Below are 15,089 nucleotides of genomic sequence, written 5' to 3'. Positions count from 1 at the left end.
AGTCAACGGGCCGCATCGCGCCCTGAACCTCCGCCGCCCCGTTCGGGCAGCACGCGGCACTCGGGCGGTTCCCGCGGCCGTTCGCTCCAGGCGCGAGAACTGCGCTCTCCCCGGGGGCAGAGCGGCCTCCCCTCGGGGCGAAGAAAGGTTACGGCAGCGCGGCTGTAAAGAGGCCCTACCGGAAAGATGGTAGGCGAGTAACGTACGACGTAAGAAAAGGAAGAGGGAGCGGTGAATTAAGGTGACAGACGCTTTAGGAGGCAGTAAAAGAGACTATGGACAAAGCAGTCTTCTGAAGTTAAAAGTTACCTGCTCTACAGCGTCCAACACAACAGCCAAAACGCTGCTAACGTACAGATCACTTAAATTCAAAAACTTTTCCAAGGCTCCCACTTCCTGGATGTGAAATTAAATTAGCTAACAGACAAAAGTCAGTTTTATCTAACTTAAGGGATGGAGGCTGTTTCCGGGATAACTCCACATTGGCTGGTGCTCTTGCTCTTGAGAATCGCTGTGAGGCCTAGAATTGCTTAGCTATCCACATAAAGCTGTAGAGGAGGGGAGTAAATATTATCCATCTGCATATTTAGACACAGCAGCATACCAGAAAACACAGTAGCAAGAATTGTTTTAACAACTCAACCAAGAGTACCGTTCAGAGAATCCTTCCCTTCAGCCATCGCAAGAGTTAATTAATGGACTGCTTTGCACCCCCTAAGTAAACTAGAGACAAAGACTGATCAGGCTCTGCACACTGATCTTTGAATCACATTAAGATGATCATTACATAAGCCGTTTTTTTTAATTAAAAAAAAGATTTGCTAGAATGCCTAATGCAGTTTCTTACTACCAAAACATAAATAACAAAAAGAACCCAAACAACAAAAATAATAAAAAAAAAAAAAAAAAAGAAGGAAGGTACCATGGCAGAATCTAATTACTTGTGAAAATAGCCCTTCTGAAAAGGGAATAAACCAAAGAAAGACCAAAAACAATGAGTTGCTAGGGAATAATTTTCTCACGGATGCATGAACCTCAGCATAATGAGCAATGATGAAAAACACAAAAGATCAGCAACTTTCCATTACATCTAAGAGCTGAAAACAAAACTGTTGCTACAGACAGTGACAAAGAGCATTCTGCCAGTCTGCTCGTGGATATGAATGGCCACAAAATGATTGCATAAGGCACTGTACAATTTACAACACTGGCAGCACAAATTACCTACAAATAGAATAAAAGGAATATGCTGTCACAAGTCCAAGCAGCAAAACATGCACTTCCCTCCTGAGAATAACTGTATGTTTATTCCCACCAGTTTCCTATCAGGTTATAACAGCTCTGGTACCTGAATTAGGTGTTCATGTCTAAGTAAGCAAAAGATGCTGACAGAACAGGGAAAATTTGGAGACATCTTGGGTACAATGTACGAAGAGAATGCAGCATTGGTAAGCAGCAAACAAAGGAAGCGTGCCTTAGCGTCATACATTGTTCAATGCATCGAGGAACAGTCTGAACATCTGCAGTGTATTATAAATAGTGACATAAACCACAAAATACAAACATCAATATTATCGAAGCAAGCAGACTTACAAACATCTTAAGGTGAGAGCTCATCATTAAGTGGCAAACTGAGCTTTAGAACAAGTTTAGCAGAAGCATTTTAAGACAGGAGTAAACAGTAAAAGAAGTTTTTATTTCTTTCTGAAGAATGATAACTTAATCCGTTAACTTACCTTCTAACAAGGAGAAACCGTTAGTACTGAAAGGCTATTTTTGTAACGAGCTAGCTGCAAGTCAAATGTAAAAAAAAAAAGTATGATTTATTGCTAGTAGTATTTTATTATTACTTATACAGCATAATGTTATGTAACTGAGACTGGAAGACTTATCTAAGAGAGGAAGAAAAATTGTTTTCAAATTCAGGCTGGTTTTCTACCAGATATGCTACTGCTGGAGCAACTTGTGACAAATGTATTCTACAAATGCTTAAAATAGGTGATTATTGGCCATTGTAGCCTAAACAACCAGGGAAGGAAATCAAATCTTCCCTGAGCAGAGAAACTTGAGCAAAATTACATTTAGACCGATGCCAGGTCAGATGTGGAGATCCTGCCAAATAGAGCTTCACGCAGAAGCTGCTGTAATTAAGAAAAATAACAATTACTCAGCATCAAGAACACAAGAGTAGCTTTGGATGAAACTTGCAGAATAACTAAAGACCTCAGTAAGAAATTCCTGGCAAAAGTGTGTACCTGGTTTTCAAAAGTTGAGAGAAGGGATCTTCAGAGGCACTGCTACTTAAGGAGAAAAGCAGCTGTGGGCTGATTTCAGCCTGTGAGATGCAATTGGAGAGAATGACCACAAGTATTTCTATGCATTCCAGATGGACGCGAGATATCAGGGAAAATGCTGAGGTTGGCAATAAGATGATGTGATTGCTTACTGTAGCCAAAGCCTCTAAAATGCACTGTCCACAGGTGCTTTCATACTGTGCTCCACTCACATTTTCCACCTAAGCAATACTTTTAAGATACACTAGATGGCTGAGCAAGTCGCCAGCACGTGTCATGCATCTCAACCATTACTTCTTAATTGAAAACGTGAGGGGAAAAAAGAGGGAAGTCCTATTTACACAAGTGTAATACATTTTAAAGAATATTTGTGCCTGATAAATTCTTTCATCTTACTCTTGTTGCAGGTAAATCCAAATTACTGCTTGACACCCAACTTCTCCACTACAGTCCTGATTCCACATCCTCAGGTTCTAGAATAGATTACCTCAGAGCTGAGGATTAGCAAATGGGTCACAGCCATCAACATTTCAGTTACTTTTTCCATATTTATTTTGCCTCAGAATACAGTTTATAAACAGAGAAATTAAGTTTTGCCAAAGTTAACCTTTGCAGACTTGCATTTTTAAAATCAACATCAAATAAGGGAGCTGTTGAGTTAATAAGAAGAGAGATCTTCAGACTAGAGATATTATTTTTTTAATCTGAGACCAAAAGAGATGCATACATCCCATGTAACATTTTGAAGACTATGAAACAGCCAAATGACAGTGCTGACTATGCCCTTCTACGGCTAAACACACATCAAACCTTCTGCATTGTGAATGCACTCTAAATTCACTTGGGCATATAGCTGTAAAAGCCTGTATCCCTGCCTCCATTTGATTCCAGTATCACAGGATTCCAGCTAAAAAACAGCAGAATGTAAAGCCAATATTGAAAAGGTTGCTTGCCCACTATTTTATGCAGCTCCATCCTGTAACAATAAGTCAGCATTCAGTAGCATTTATGTCATGACTGCAGAAAACAATTTTAAGACTTGCAAATCAAAGTTATTATTTCCCCTTTGCTAAAAAATTTGTAGCCTTTTATTTTGATTATGATTCCACATTTCACAGATGCTGCTTCTAAAAAAGATCATAAGCAGAAAACCATGTGATAAAACTGCTGTTTACACATCTTAAAACAACTTCATGATCACTTCAGTTTGCTAGTTTTGCTCTCTATATGAAGCAGTTACGGGAGATCACAGAATCATTGATTGGCTTACTTTGGAGGGGACCTTAAAAACCATTTCAACTCCCCTGCCACAGGGAGACTTGACAACCACCAGATCAAGCTGCCCAGGATCCCAACCTGGCCTTGAATATGCCTCCAAAGATGGAGCATCCACAACCCCTCTGCACAAACTGTTCCAGCACCTCATCACTCTCTCAGCTAAAGATGCATTCCTAATGCCTAGCCCTAATATCTAACCCTCTTTTAGTTAAAAGCTATTTTCTCGTCCTATCACTATCAGACAGTAGTAAAAGTCTGTTCCCCTCCTGCTTGCAAGCTCCCTTCGAGTACTAGAAGGCTGCAATGATATCTCCATGAAGACTCTTCTCCAAACTAAATATGCCCAACTCCCTCAATCTTTCTCCACAGGAGAGCCCTTTGATGATCTCTGCAAGTCCTCTGGGCTCGGTCCAGTAGATCTGCATCCCTTCTGTACTGGGGGCCCCAGGGTTGGGCACAGTATTCCAGATGGGGGCCTCACAAGGGCAGAGCAGAGGGGGACAACCCAAACCCCAACCTGCAACAAAGATAACAAGAGGCTGGGAGCACTGCACAACAGATGAGATTTATGACGAAATAGATCCTCTTCCCAAACTACCTCTGAAGAAAAAAAGAATCTGCAGGTAGACTGGTATGCTCCCATTCATACATAAAATACTCAAGCCTTCTAGTCAGACACACAGCAAGAAGTTATCAGGCAGTTTACGTTACTCAGAGGCAGAAGCTGAGATAACTTCATAGCAGGAATATCAGTGAGCAAGTCTGAAAGAAACTGTCCAGACTGTTACAGTAAATGACTTTTATTTAAAAAAAATGAAATAACCGTGAACGTATTAACAGGCCTGCAGGTGGCACTACAGTACAGCTGGATATAAGGTAGATATATTTCCCCATGTACCCAGACAATGAAATCCATTGCATCAATGCTGACATTATTAAAATCTGAATACAGTTCTATCAAGCAGGAACGTTTTACTTAAAATAGTTCTGGACAAAGTTGATACTCGAAGGATAACTTTTCCTTCACTTTTGAAAGGATAAATGTTTTCAGCTAGCACTGGTACTTGAAAAACTATTGCCTGTAGTTACCAGTGCAGGTAGAGATGTACAACATCTCTACGTGAGAATAGAGTTCCAACTCCTTTTTACTTCTCATTCTGTGGAAGCAGTGGGGAGACGGGAGAAGACAAGTGAGGAATATGGGTAAGGAAGGTGGGTTGTCAATTTCTATTCACTCTCCTTTGGCTGTTTTTGTGCTATTTTGGACTGCTTTCTAAAAATCACTTCTTGATTTTATTGAAAGGAAGACTAAACATAATACACCTTTCCTTGAAAATCCAAGAACAGTTGTGGTACTTCAAAAATACTAAAAATATCTACTTTCATGAAATATTAACTGTTTAACTACAAACCTAGTTTTTCACTAAATACACAATTCTCTTGTTTCCGGAGTCTCCTGGGGAAAAAAAAGTGGGTTCTCCCTTTAGTTCTGCAACTCTACAGTGTATAGGGAAATGGCTGCAAAAAGGGGAGTGCAGAGAATAGTTCTTTTTCCTTGGCCTGTATCTCACATGGGAAATTTACGTAAATTTCTGCAGTTGGGCTACTGTTACTCACACTCTTTCAGCAGCTACCAGCTAAGTCTGCAGTAGAATGACCCACCTCCAGCAAATTTTGCTACCTTCAAGGAGACTAACTAGGCATGAGGAAAGACATCCACACTCTTTTCACCATTTCTGGCCATAATATGTAGGAACACGAAGAGGTTTCCATGTTCTTCCAATTTGCAAAAGGCCACAAGAAAGGGACATGTCACCTTTCATTAGAATCTGGAATTCTGCATGTAGAAGTGCAACCTTCCATTAGACCTTCAGTGTTGAGGCAGCGTAGAAAACAGTAGCTGAAGAGTGTATAATATGAACCACACCAGCTCTCAGTGAGAAGCCTCTACTCCTGCAGAGGCAGACAGGTGCAGTTCCTGTATATACTGTGAGCAAAAGGCTTACTTCACAGGGTTCTTGGACGTAGCAGTTCCTATGATCTAGCTAGTTTGGATTCATGAGCTTTCAGTGTGCCAACAGCGTCTTTCACTGCATGGTAGATAATGTTCTTCACCTGTAAATAGGAGGAAAAAAAAAATCAACTTCTCCACACTAACAAGGAGTCAACTCTGGTAGGTGAATTTGTAATTAGTTAGCAAGTATACATTAAGTACACTGTTACAACTTCAGGATATCAATAGCACAAAATTTAAACTGTTACCGCAGAAATATTTCAGAGACCTGCACTGATTTATTTACGGATCTCTTAGTCAGCAACTCATTTATCTTTATGAAGATCAATCATATGGTTAAACTGTCTAAATTAAGAAAATGCAACAATTCATCCTGTTGGTTTCGAATGGAGCCCAGAAATTCTTTTAATTTGTGCGTTTTCCAGAAGGCCAAACAAGATCAGAGGTGAATCCACTGCCCACAGCATTCTGCTCCATGTTTAGCTATCTAAAGCTGTACCTTATTTCTGACTTTTCTGATTTACGTTTATTTAAATTTAGTTTCTAGCTACTGAGCAGAACAGTTTCATCGCTAAGTGTGCAGCTTAACCTTGCTTGCTTTACTATTTCCAAAGCACTACTATGTGCAAAACAACACCAATGATGTACTTAGGATCTCACAGTATTTTGTATTGAATGTGTGACAGTTTAAGGACTTACTCTAGTTATTCTGCCTCGTATATCTATAAAATTTAAACACAAAAACAAGCGTATGAAAAATGGATACAGTACTATATGAAAACTGAGAAATTAAAAATTACAAAGATGTAAAACCAATCCATTTACAGGTACTCTTCCACACCTGTATGACTACAGCTGAGCAGTGTTAAAAGTTGGATTCTTCAAAATTAGAGCTGAGTTTTCTGCTTTACTTTATGAGTCTATGCAAAAAACATTCAGAAATCTACAGCAATTTTTCAGTGAATTCTTTGAGAGAATTAACATGCAGGTTCTGATGTTCGTGGGCGACATTCCTGGGAGAAAGGCTGGCTCAATACCGAGTATTCATTTTCCCAAGAATGGCCATTTGGCAGATCTTCATCTCCCTTCATTCTACATGCATGAGATTATAAATAAACAAATATGCTGACAACATTTGCAAACTACACAGATAATTAACTCCTCAGAAGCATACATCAGTGAAATCAAGAAAGGGCTCCTTATAGTCTTCTCCATGTTGTCAAGGCAGTAAGTCCTACAGTCTACTTTTTCTGTTCAGTGAATATAATATTTTGTGCAGAATTACTGGTTTAAAGAGTTGCATTTCTTCAAAGATGAAGCACATTCCACTTTCCTTTTCAGGACTAATTTAAATAAGCAAGTCTTCACTTCCAGAGCAACTTTTAGGCAATACAGAAACAAATACAAGCTTCCTCAGTGAAATAAACATATCTTCAAAACACAGTACTGCTTTTTCTTTTTTTTCTCTCTCTTTTTTTTTTTTTTGGTTAAGGATTTGCTTCCTGCTATGCGTCACCATTATTCAGGATTCATTCAGTTACAACCTAAAACTGACACATGCACTAGTTTAATAGTAGGAAAGTTCTCTGGGAAGTCAGAAGTTTATTATCAATTTTTGTTTCTATAATACTGTAGACATAGATACACTAACTACTTTTTGAACTATTTACCAAATAAGAACCTCCAAAGTTGCATAAAGTTGTTTCTGGTTTGTTCTTCCCCTCCTCAATCATTAGTCACAAGTTTCAAAAACCGAACAAACTCGGTGAAACATGGGGTATACTTGCCACTATCATTCTAAAATGGTTACCTGTAGTTTATCCTCATGGTTTGTATGAGTATTAGACAGGTGTCTGAACTCCTGGGTCAGACGGAAGCAGTGCTTCACATGTTCTGGAGATACAAAATCTTCTGCCACTTTAATGCAACTGTACAAATTATGAACCTGGAGCAAACCATACAGTATTAGTAAAAAACCAAAACAAAACATCTGCAAACATGTTAAGTTCTCTTGCATTGACTCATCAGAAAAATTAACCTATTTTCATTTCATACAGAACTGAATGTCTAACACTGAAAACAGAGCAAATGACATCTCAATTGTCCTCTTATCCTCTCTCATCTATTACTATATACTATTGTTTCCTAAAGTAATTCTCTTGTAATCTCCACAGTTTCTTAGAATTCTGTTCCAGAGGCTGAAGATTTACAACACAAATGCCTTCCAACCATTCATTCTAAGTATTTTTTCCCTAATTCTATCACACCACTGTGAAAATAATTCAAGTAGTTGTATTGTTTCTACTAACGTGACGATGATGGTTCAATTCATATAGTTCCTGTAAGAACTGCACACACACAGAAGTTTCAGTCAGCAATGATAATTACGTTACTTGGAAGTCAAAGTTCTACTGTGCTTCAAATTCAATTATATCTGTCCACATATCCTACAGTTGACATACTTACCTGATGGGGAGCACCTGCGGGAATGAACACAGCATCTCCTAGGAACTGCACTATTGCCCAGCCTTGTACACCGTACTCATCATACAGTCTCTTACGTAAGGTCTGGTCCAAATACCAACTTTGGTCATGAATAGGGTCATGATCTGGGGGATTTTCTTGGCCTTGTTCTTCTCCAACCTAGGGCCCAGATACAAACAGGAAAAACACATAATGACACAACACTTTTATACCATTGGCTCAGAAGAAGTTCAGCACCAATACACATAACACAACCTTAAACTATTTCAAAGTGGGACACGACTGGCAACAAGCTCATTTAGGTCTTTCTTAGTGAGGTGTGTGTTAGCATGAAGACCCTAGACTAAACTAAAATCCTAGGAAAAAAAAAATAAACTACTTATTTACATTCTCAGAGACAGCATTAGAATATCTTTGCACTTGATGCCAATAGCAATTTATAGCATTTAGCTGGCATAATTAAGCTCATCAAGAAATCCTGCAGGCTCAAGCTTTCTTTGTCAGAAACGTACCTTCCGGAGAAGTTCCCGTATCTTTTCAGCATCCTTGGCAGCATAGATATGCCACAATGCTCCAGGTTTTTCCCTTCCTTCATGGATTCGCTGCTTTGTTACATCATCAGCATCACCCTCATCAATTGTTTTCAAAACTTCTGCAAGGGGAATCCACATGAAAGCAGTATTACTATGAAGCTTCCGATTTCTGACACACAGAACAGGAGGCAGCCTTTTGAAACACTAAATTGCAGCAGTTGCAGCATGGCAAATTGTAGAGTACCTTAAGTGCCTCAAGCTTCATCTTAACAAAATTCAAAAACGCATGCACACTGACAGTTAATCAGAGAAAGAGTGATTTTTCTCCTACTTCATACAACCTAATTCCTAACAAAATTCTGCTCCTTTCACAGCTAGGAACCAATTCAAGATTACTACACTTTTAAATATGCACTACAGACACTCCGAACTGCCTTAAATATTTGGGTTATGTCTCTCTGTTACGATAAGCTTAAGCAATAAAATAGAGTCTTTCTCAACAACATAATTGACTTTTAATGGACAGAAAGCAGCTTTCCCCAAACATTACCATCATCATGAGTCCCTTCCCCGATGGGAATTCCAACATACACCATGACATTCACAGCATCAGACACATCCAAATGCAGATTTGTTGTACCAACTCGTCTGTCTTCTGCAGTGATTAAGCCTATAAGAGTGTGTAAAATAAAATCAAATTCTATCTGATCTCCTAAAAATTTACCTTCTTGAAAAATCTGTAATGATCGCTACGTTAATGCAGCAATGAAAGCAGGAACCAATGTCAACGAATAGCTCTGGTAATATTCATATCATATGTGGAACGAGTAAAAAACTTACTGATAAAAAGTTTTATTTTTATTTATTTATTTTTACAGGAAATAGTATGATTCACCCCATCCTAACAAAAACATTTCAAAAATAAAGCCTGAATTTATAAAGCAACAATTTTGTATAAATGATCCTTAGAGAAACAATCCATGGTAGGGAACTTCGCACTTATCATACAAAGGCAACGCGCATCCTCTGGCACTGTTTTCTTTAGCTTTGAGAATAATACAGACTTCAAGTAATTAATTAATCTATCATATTTAGTCATAAAACCCATGTGATCCATTGAATTCACAGTAGTTACTGTCCAATTCATTAACAGTTAACATCACAGATTACAACCAAGTAAAGAAAAACACATACAGACTCTCAAGTGCTTATACCTTTATGCATCGGATGATCTCACTCCTCAGAAATGGCTATGACTAATGGTTAGAAACAGACCTCAAATGCTTACTGCTTAATGATTTCACTTCCTCATATAAGACATTGTCTTTCTCTGATCCTTTAATAGCACTCTCTACTTCTAACACTTCCCTAACAAGTAACAAAGGAAAGAAATTTAAGAGATTACGAAAACTGTATCAAACAGTAACAGATAACACTAGACTACCACTACATTTCACGATCGCCATCACCATAATCCCCTTCCTATTTAAAATACAAGTTTTTTGGAATAGAAGTTCAACTTACTGTAAAGTATTTATCAGAAACCACCACAGCTAATTTAGACAGTTTGTAACACTGTAAAATTGTGCTTTAAGAAAGCACGATTGAAATACAAATACGGATAAACAACACAAAATCCAGACAGTTAACTACTGACCTTAGGTAAGGGCCCTTACAGCACCCAGACCCCAAAAAAACAGTGTTTTGCTAAATATAGCAGGTCATTCTTTCCTTAAATATCTTCCACTGTTCTAAATCACACAAAATATATCATCAATAGCAATTCTTATGTTAAACATTTTAGGTATTTATAAAATTGGTGAAAATTTGAGGATCTTATGCACACAAAACCTGTTGAACAGAATTGTTTGTGGTTAGCTTCTATAAATGTGTACTTTTATTTAGGTAACTGATAAACACTAAGTTTCATTCGCAGTTTTCTCATCTTGATGCTTGAAAATACTAAGCACATGAAAGCCTCTACCTCACAACTAAGAGCTTTTCTCCACTACACATTCAAAAGACAAAGTCAAATATTTACAATTGTGACATTTAATAAACTAGATAAGTGACTCTCATACACTCTGGACAAACGTGCTGTTCTTATTCCTAGTTTCACCCTTCATTTTATAAAGCAGCTATGAACTAAAAAAAGAGAAGAAAAATCATCTCTGAACACATACCTAGCTATTTTTTTTTTTTTTTAAATTTGAAAGTAAACAAAATGTCATACATTCTCTGTTTGAACCAAGATCTATATCTTTAAGAAGAATTAAATACTGGAGAGTTATATTCCATGCTAAGAAATACCATCAACATTCCCTCTGCAAACTCTTATCTTTTGGAAAAGAAAACCTGACATTTCAGATAAATTTAACAAAATGAATTGTTAGCAAATAGCAGCACAAAGACAAGTTAACCGTCACTGATTACTTTGCTTCTTGCTGCACCACTGTTCGTGTATTTATTTATTTATTTATTACTAGATAAGCTCTTCAACAGAGCCTACTCTATTCAGCTTACACGTCAAATAATACATAAATCAAAACATTGGACACTTTTTAATACTAAATTGTCCATGTTCATTATACCTCATTTGCTCTCTTCTAAATCCCCTACTTGTAAGCACAGTGATGTCATGCTGATGTACAAAAAAATTACTAAAATTTCACCTAAAATGCTTTTTCAGAAATTCAACAAATTGCTTACAGTTTAAGGCTAATCCATATCTGATTACTAAGTTACGAATTTTTATTTTTAGACACACTCAGTTCCAGTCATCTCCAAGACAGTCCTGCCACAAGCCAAAGCTGAGTCAATGTAGCCACTGGCTTATTTTCTTTTTAACTCTGTCAACTGGTCTCAAAAATGTATTAACTTTTCATTGAACCATGCTTCAGTATTACACTTATTGTAGGTACTGAATAATAATTGTAAGTTAACTTATCAAATGCACGTTGCTTGAAAAGTACAATGCAAAAGAGGGCACATACAAGATAGGGAGAACTAGCTTAGGTATAGATTGCAGGACCAACTCAAAAACAAACATGATCTAGGGTAAGTTCTCAGAGTTTTGATAACACCTCTTCCTTCCATGAGGATAATAAAGAGTCATTAAAATCTGCAGAACTATTCTCACGTACCATAGGCATTGTACATTTTGGGACCTAAGTCAGGACGGACAAAGTAGCTTGGCAGTCTAGAAGCCAAATTCAATCTGCCATCTCTCTTTGTATATTCAGGAAGAGGAAGATTTTCCATCAAGTCCTCAAACCTAGAGAGCAAAAAGAAAACAAAAGCGTATTTTCCTCAGCTCTATGACCAACATTTCTGTATTGTCCGCAGCACTCTTGTATGCCCTGACGTTAAGATTTACTTACCTTGTAGGCATCATATCTCTGAAGTCCTCCCCTGGAGGCCAATCCTTTAACTTCAGTACCATTGGCTGACCATCCTCTGACCTGAGCCGCTCTGCAAGAAAAATTAAGATTTACTCATATTATATCTTTTTACCACAACCCTTCTTTAAGCCATACGTGTTTTGTATCAAGAACTCCTACACTGCACAGCAAAACCAGTCCTGATTTTCTAGGGGGTTCTCAAATACTACTGTAATATCATCAAATAACAGTTTAGCAATTAGACAGCTTATATCATTGTCTACTGCAAAGTCTCACAGACCTTCCACAACTGATAAGTTTTTATTAAACTCTGAAAACAAGCATTTCCAAATTATTCTGTCTTACTGCTTTCAAAAAAGCCTAAAGGAGTTTTATCCTTCATTTCAAGAGGAGAGGGGTTTCTATAAAATTAAAATTATTGGCTAATTATCTGAGTAAGTCCTAACTTAAGTATAAAGCACAGACCACCATACTCCAAAAGCTAAATTCAGCTTCAACACCAACTGCTGTTCTGGCTCAGATATTGGAATGGCTATGAAAATACCTGGAAGCATGTACGCACAGCAACTCTGAAGACTAAGTATAACAAGTAGAGAGAAACAGAGTTCACTCTTCTAACAGATTTGACAACTCCATAAGAAACCATCAAATGGAAAACAGGATAGACCACAGCTTGCCATCTCCATATATCTTCTCCCCAGAAAATAATATTCTTCACCACTTTCTACCACAGCACTGACTGACAGCCAAAAGCAGCTAGCTTCATCCAGACTGTGGAACCTAGCAGAGCTGCTGAGAGCATCAATGGAGAAAATATATAAAAGAAACTAGGACTTAGAAACCTGTGAATCACTTATGCATTATAAATCAACAGGCTACAGAAGACAGCTCTACCTCACAATGTAAAATAAGATGTTATTTACATTAAAAGGAACGAAGAGCTGCAGGTACATAAAACAAAAGGATGATGTAAACAGAACAAGCGTTGATGAGCTAGGCATTTTAGAAATTCAAATGAACTGAAAAGCTCATGGATTTAAAGACGTTTCAGAACTTGTCGTATTCAGGATTGTGAACTCCTTAAGGATCTTTATTCTAAAGCAGGAAAAGAAACTTATAAGAAGGCTACTCAGAAATGACAGAATATAAAGCTACTTAGAGGAGAACATAAAAGACCTGATAAATTAAGGGACGAAAATCCAGAAAACTGCTTGGCAAAGATAGACAGGCCTAAGAATGATCCAAACATGATTTAAAATGCCAGAAGTTCACTTCAAAATCACAGACCTTAAAAGTCAGCAGTGCAAGATTAAAACTTAGAGTATCATACAGCATAATTTAGGGACCATCTCAATACCACCTCCAAATCAAGAGGTTGCTCTGTAACTCTTCAATAAGAGGGTGACAGTCTGGTTAAAAAAAATCCACAAATTTGAGAAAACAAAAATTTAAAGCAAAGAGATCAGAATCATCATATAATTCCCAAATAATTTTCATATGACTTTGTGTGTGAAAGCTTGGGACTAATATCAAATAATACATCAATTTAGAGATTGCACATGGCTGAAAAACATTACAGAAAATGTATTGTAAATACATTTGCAAAACTGATAAGGTTTTCCATCCTAGAATCTCAATGTTTCTCAAACAAAGAGAGGTAAGGGCATTGCCAAGAAGGAGTGCAATAGTTGATTTTGCTGGAAGGGGCATATTTGGAAACAAATCACAAATAACATTTCTCAAGGATAACTTGACTCACAAATTCATTATTTTTATGAATGGCCCTGGCAAAAAAAGTGTTTGCGAAGTCTGCCAATTATAGTTAATACAGAAAAAGAACACACCATTATATCCTTCTAGACTGTTTATTTCTGAGTAAAAAAAGAAACAGCATGAAAATTAACAGTACAAAATACAATACTGTGTACTTGGAATGATACAAATACAAGTCAAAAGCTGAGATTTCTTTGACTAGACGATTATTGGGGGGGAATACTGTTTGTTTAAAAATCTAGCATCTTATTTGATATTGAACATTCATTCATTTCATTAAGTTGTCCAGTAGCTCACCATTTTTCTTATGTGCACATAGAAATAAATACAACAGTGTAGACAACGCTTCCAAAAAAATCGGCAGCCTTGCAATAAACTGTCACAATCCTAACATTTGTAGATGTAAGAGCATTCTTCTGCTGGAGGTGTGTACAACCTAAAACAGTGCTTCCTGCTTTTCAGAAGCTCTTTAATTTGACCAGCACAAGACAGATCAGTTTTATCCCCAATAATTTTAGCTGGTTTACTTGCACATCCACACTTGACAGAAGGGTTTCTCAAAGCAGATCTCAAGTATTAGCAATGAGTTATCACATAAGGTATGCACACAGCATTGGTATTCATTATTCATATAAAAATATCTTTGTACTTGCAAAAGATCTGCTATAGAACTTCTTTGTAACTTCCAATTTATTTGCTGCAGGATCCCTTCAGTTTTACATTAAATGCTGATGCTGGAAGGAGAGCAAGGGTAGCCAAATTACTTAATAACAACAATGGATAATTAATTTCACTCAGGAAAGTAAAAAAAAAAAGTTACCCCTTAAATGAATCACCCTTTGACACATCAAAATAACGTGCCTAATTTTTCTTCAGTAGTCCGGCTCTTCACCAATAGAATACTTTCTACTAAGGAGAAATGGCTTCTTTGGATGATGCTGATAACTGCCAGGACTGTTTTTGGTGGTTTTTTTTTTTGTTTTGTTTTTGTTTTGTTTTGTTTTGAAAAAATCAAAAAAGGAGAAGCTGAGGTAGGAATATATACTGCTCAGTTAAACTAGAACTAATCAGCTGCAAGTATTACTTACTAGATATTATTTCAAAGCCATCCCAGAAGTCACGCACTTTCACGTCTGAAATTATGGCACAGTTCCTGCAGTTCACCAAATCTACATCTTGATCTCCAAATTCCAGGCTGAAAGCTTCTGGTTTCCAAAGCTCTGACTTCAACTTCTTATGGACACCAGATACCAGCACGGGCTGAGAATACAAAGATGCATGCTTACTCCATCATAACCAATTTTTTTTTTTT

General features: G+C 37.4%; 1 protein-coding gene across 1 annotated transcript; it reads right to left on the bottom strand.

Moving 5' to 3' along the window:
- Positions 1-4,356: 4,356 nt before the first annotated feature.
- On the bottom strand, positions 4,357-15,061 carry LOC104913310 (lysine-specific demethylase 3B-like). Its single transcript, XM_010719206.3, has 8 exons — positions 14,866-15,061; positions 11,984-12,074; positions 11,747-11,877; positions 9,154-9,273; positions 8,583-8,722; positions 8,053-8,229; positions 7,397-7,531; positions 4,357-5,687 (listed from the first exon to the last, which is right to left on the bottom strand). Exons 2-8 carry the CDS (start codon positions 12,043-12,045, stop codon positions 5,607-5,609), a joined length of 846 nt encoding a protein of 281 aa, XP_010717508.1. The 5' UTR covers positions 12,046-12,074; positions 14,866-15,061; the 3' UTR covers positions 4,357-5,606.
- Positions 15,062-15,089: the final 28 nt, after the last annotated feature.

Source organism: Meleagris gallopavo, chromosome 15 (assembly GCF_000146605.3).
Source record: "Meleagris gallopavo isolate NT-WF06-2002-E0010 breed Aviagen turkey brand Nicholas breeding stock chromosome 15, Turkey_5.1, whole genome shotgun sequence".
Lineage (NCBI taxonomy): Eukaryota > Metazoa > Chordata > Aves > Galliformes > Phasianidae > Meleagris > Meleagris gallopavo.
The sequence above is the reverse complement of the archived record's forward strand: the minus strand, read 5'-3'. Positions and strand labels throughout refer to the sequence as shown.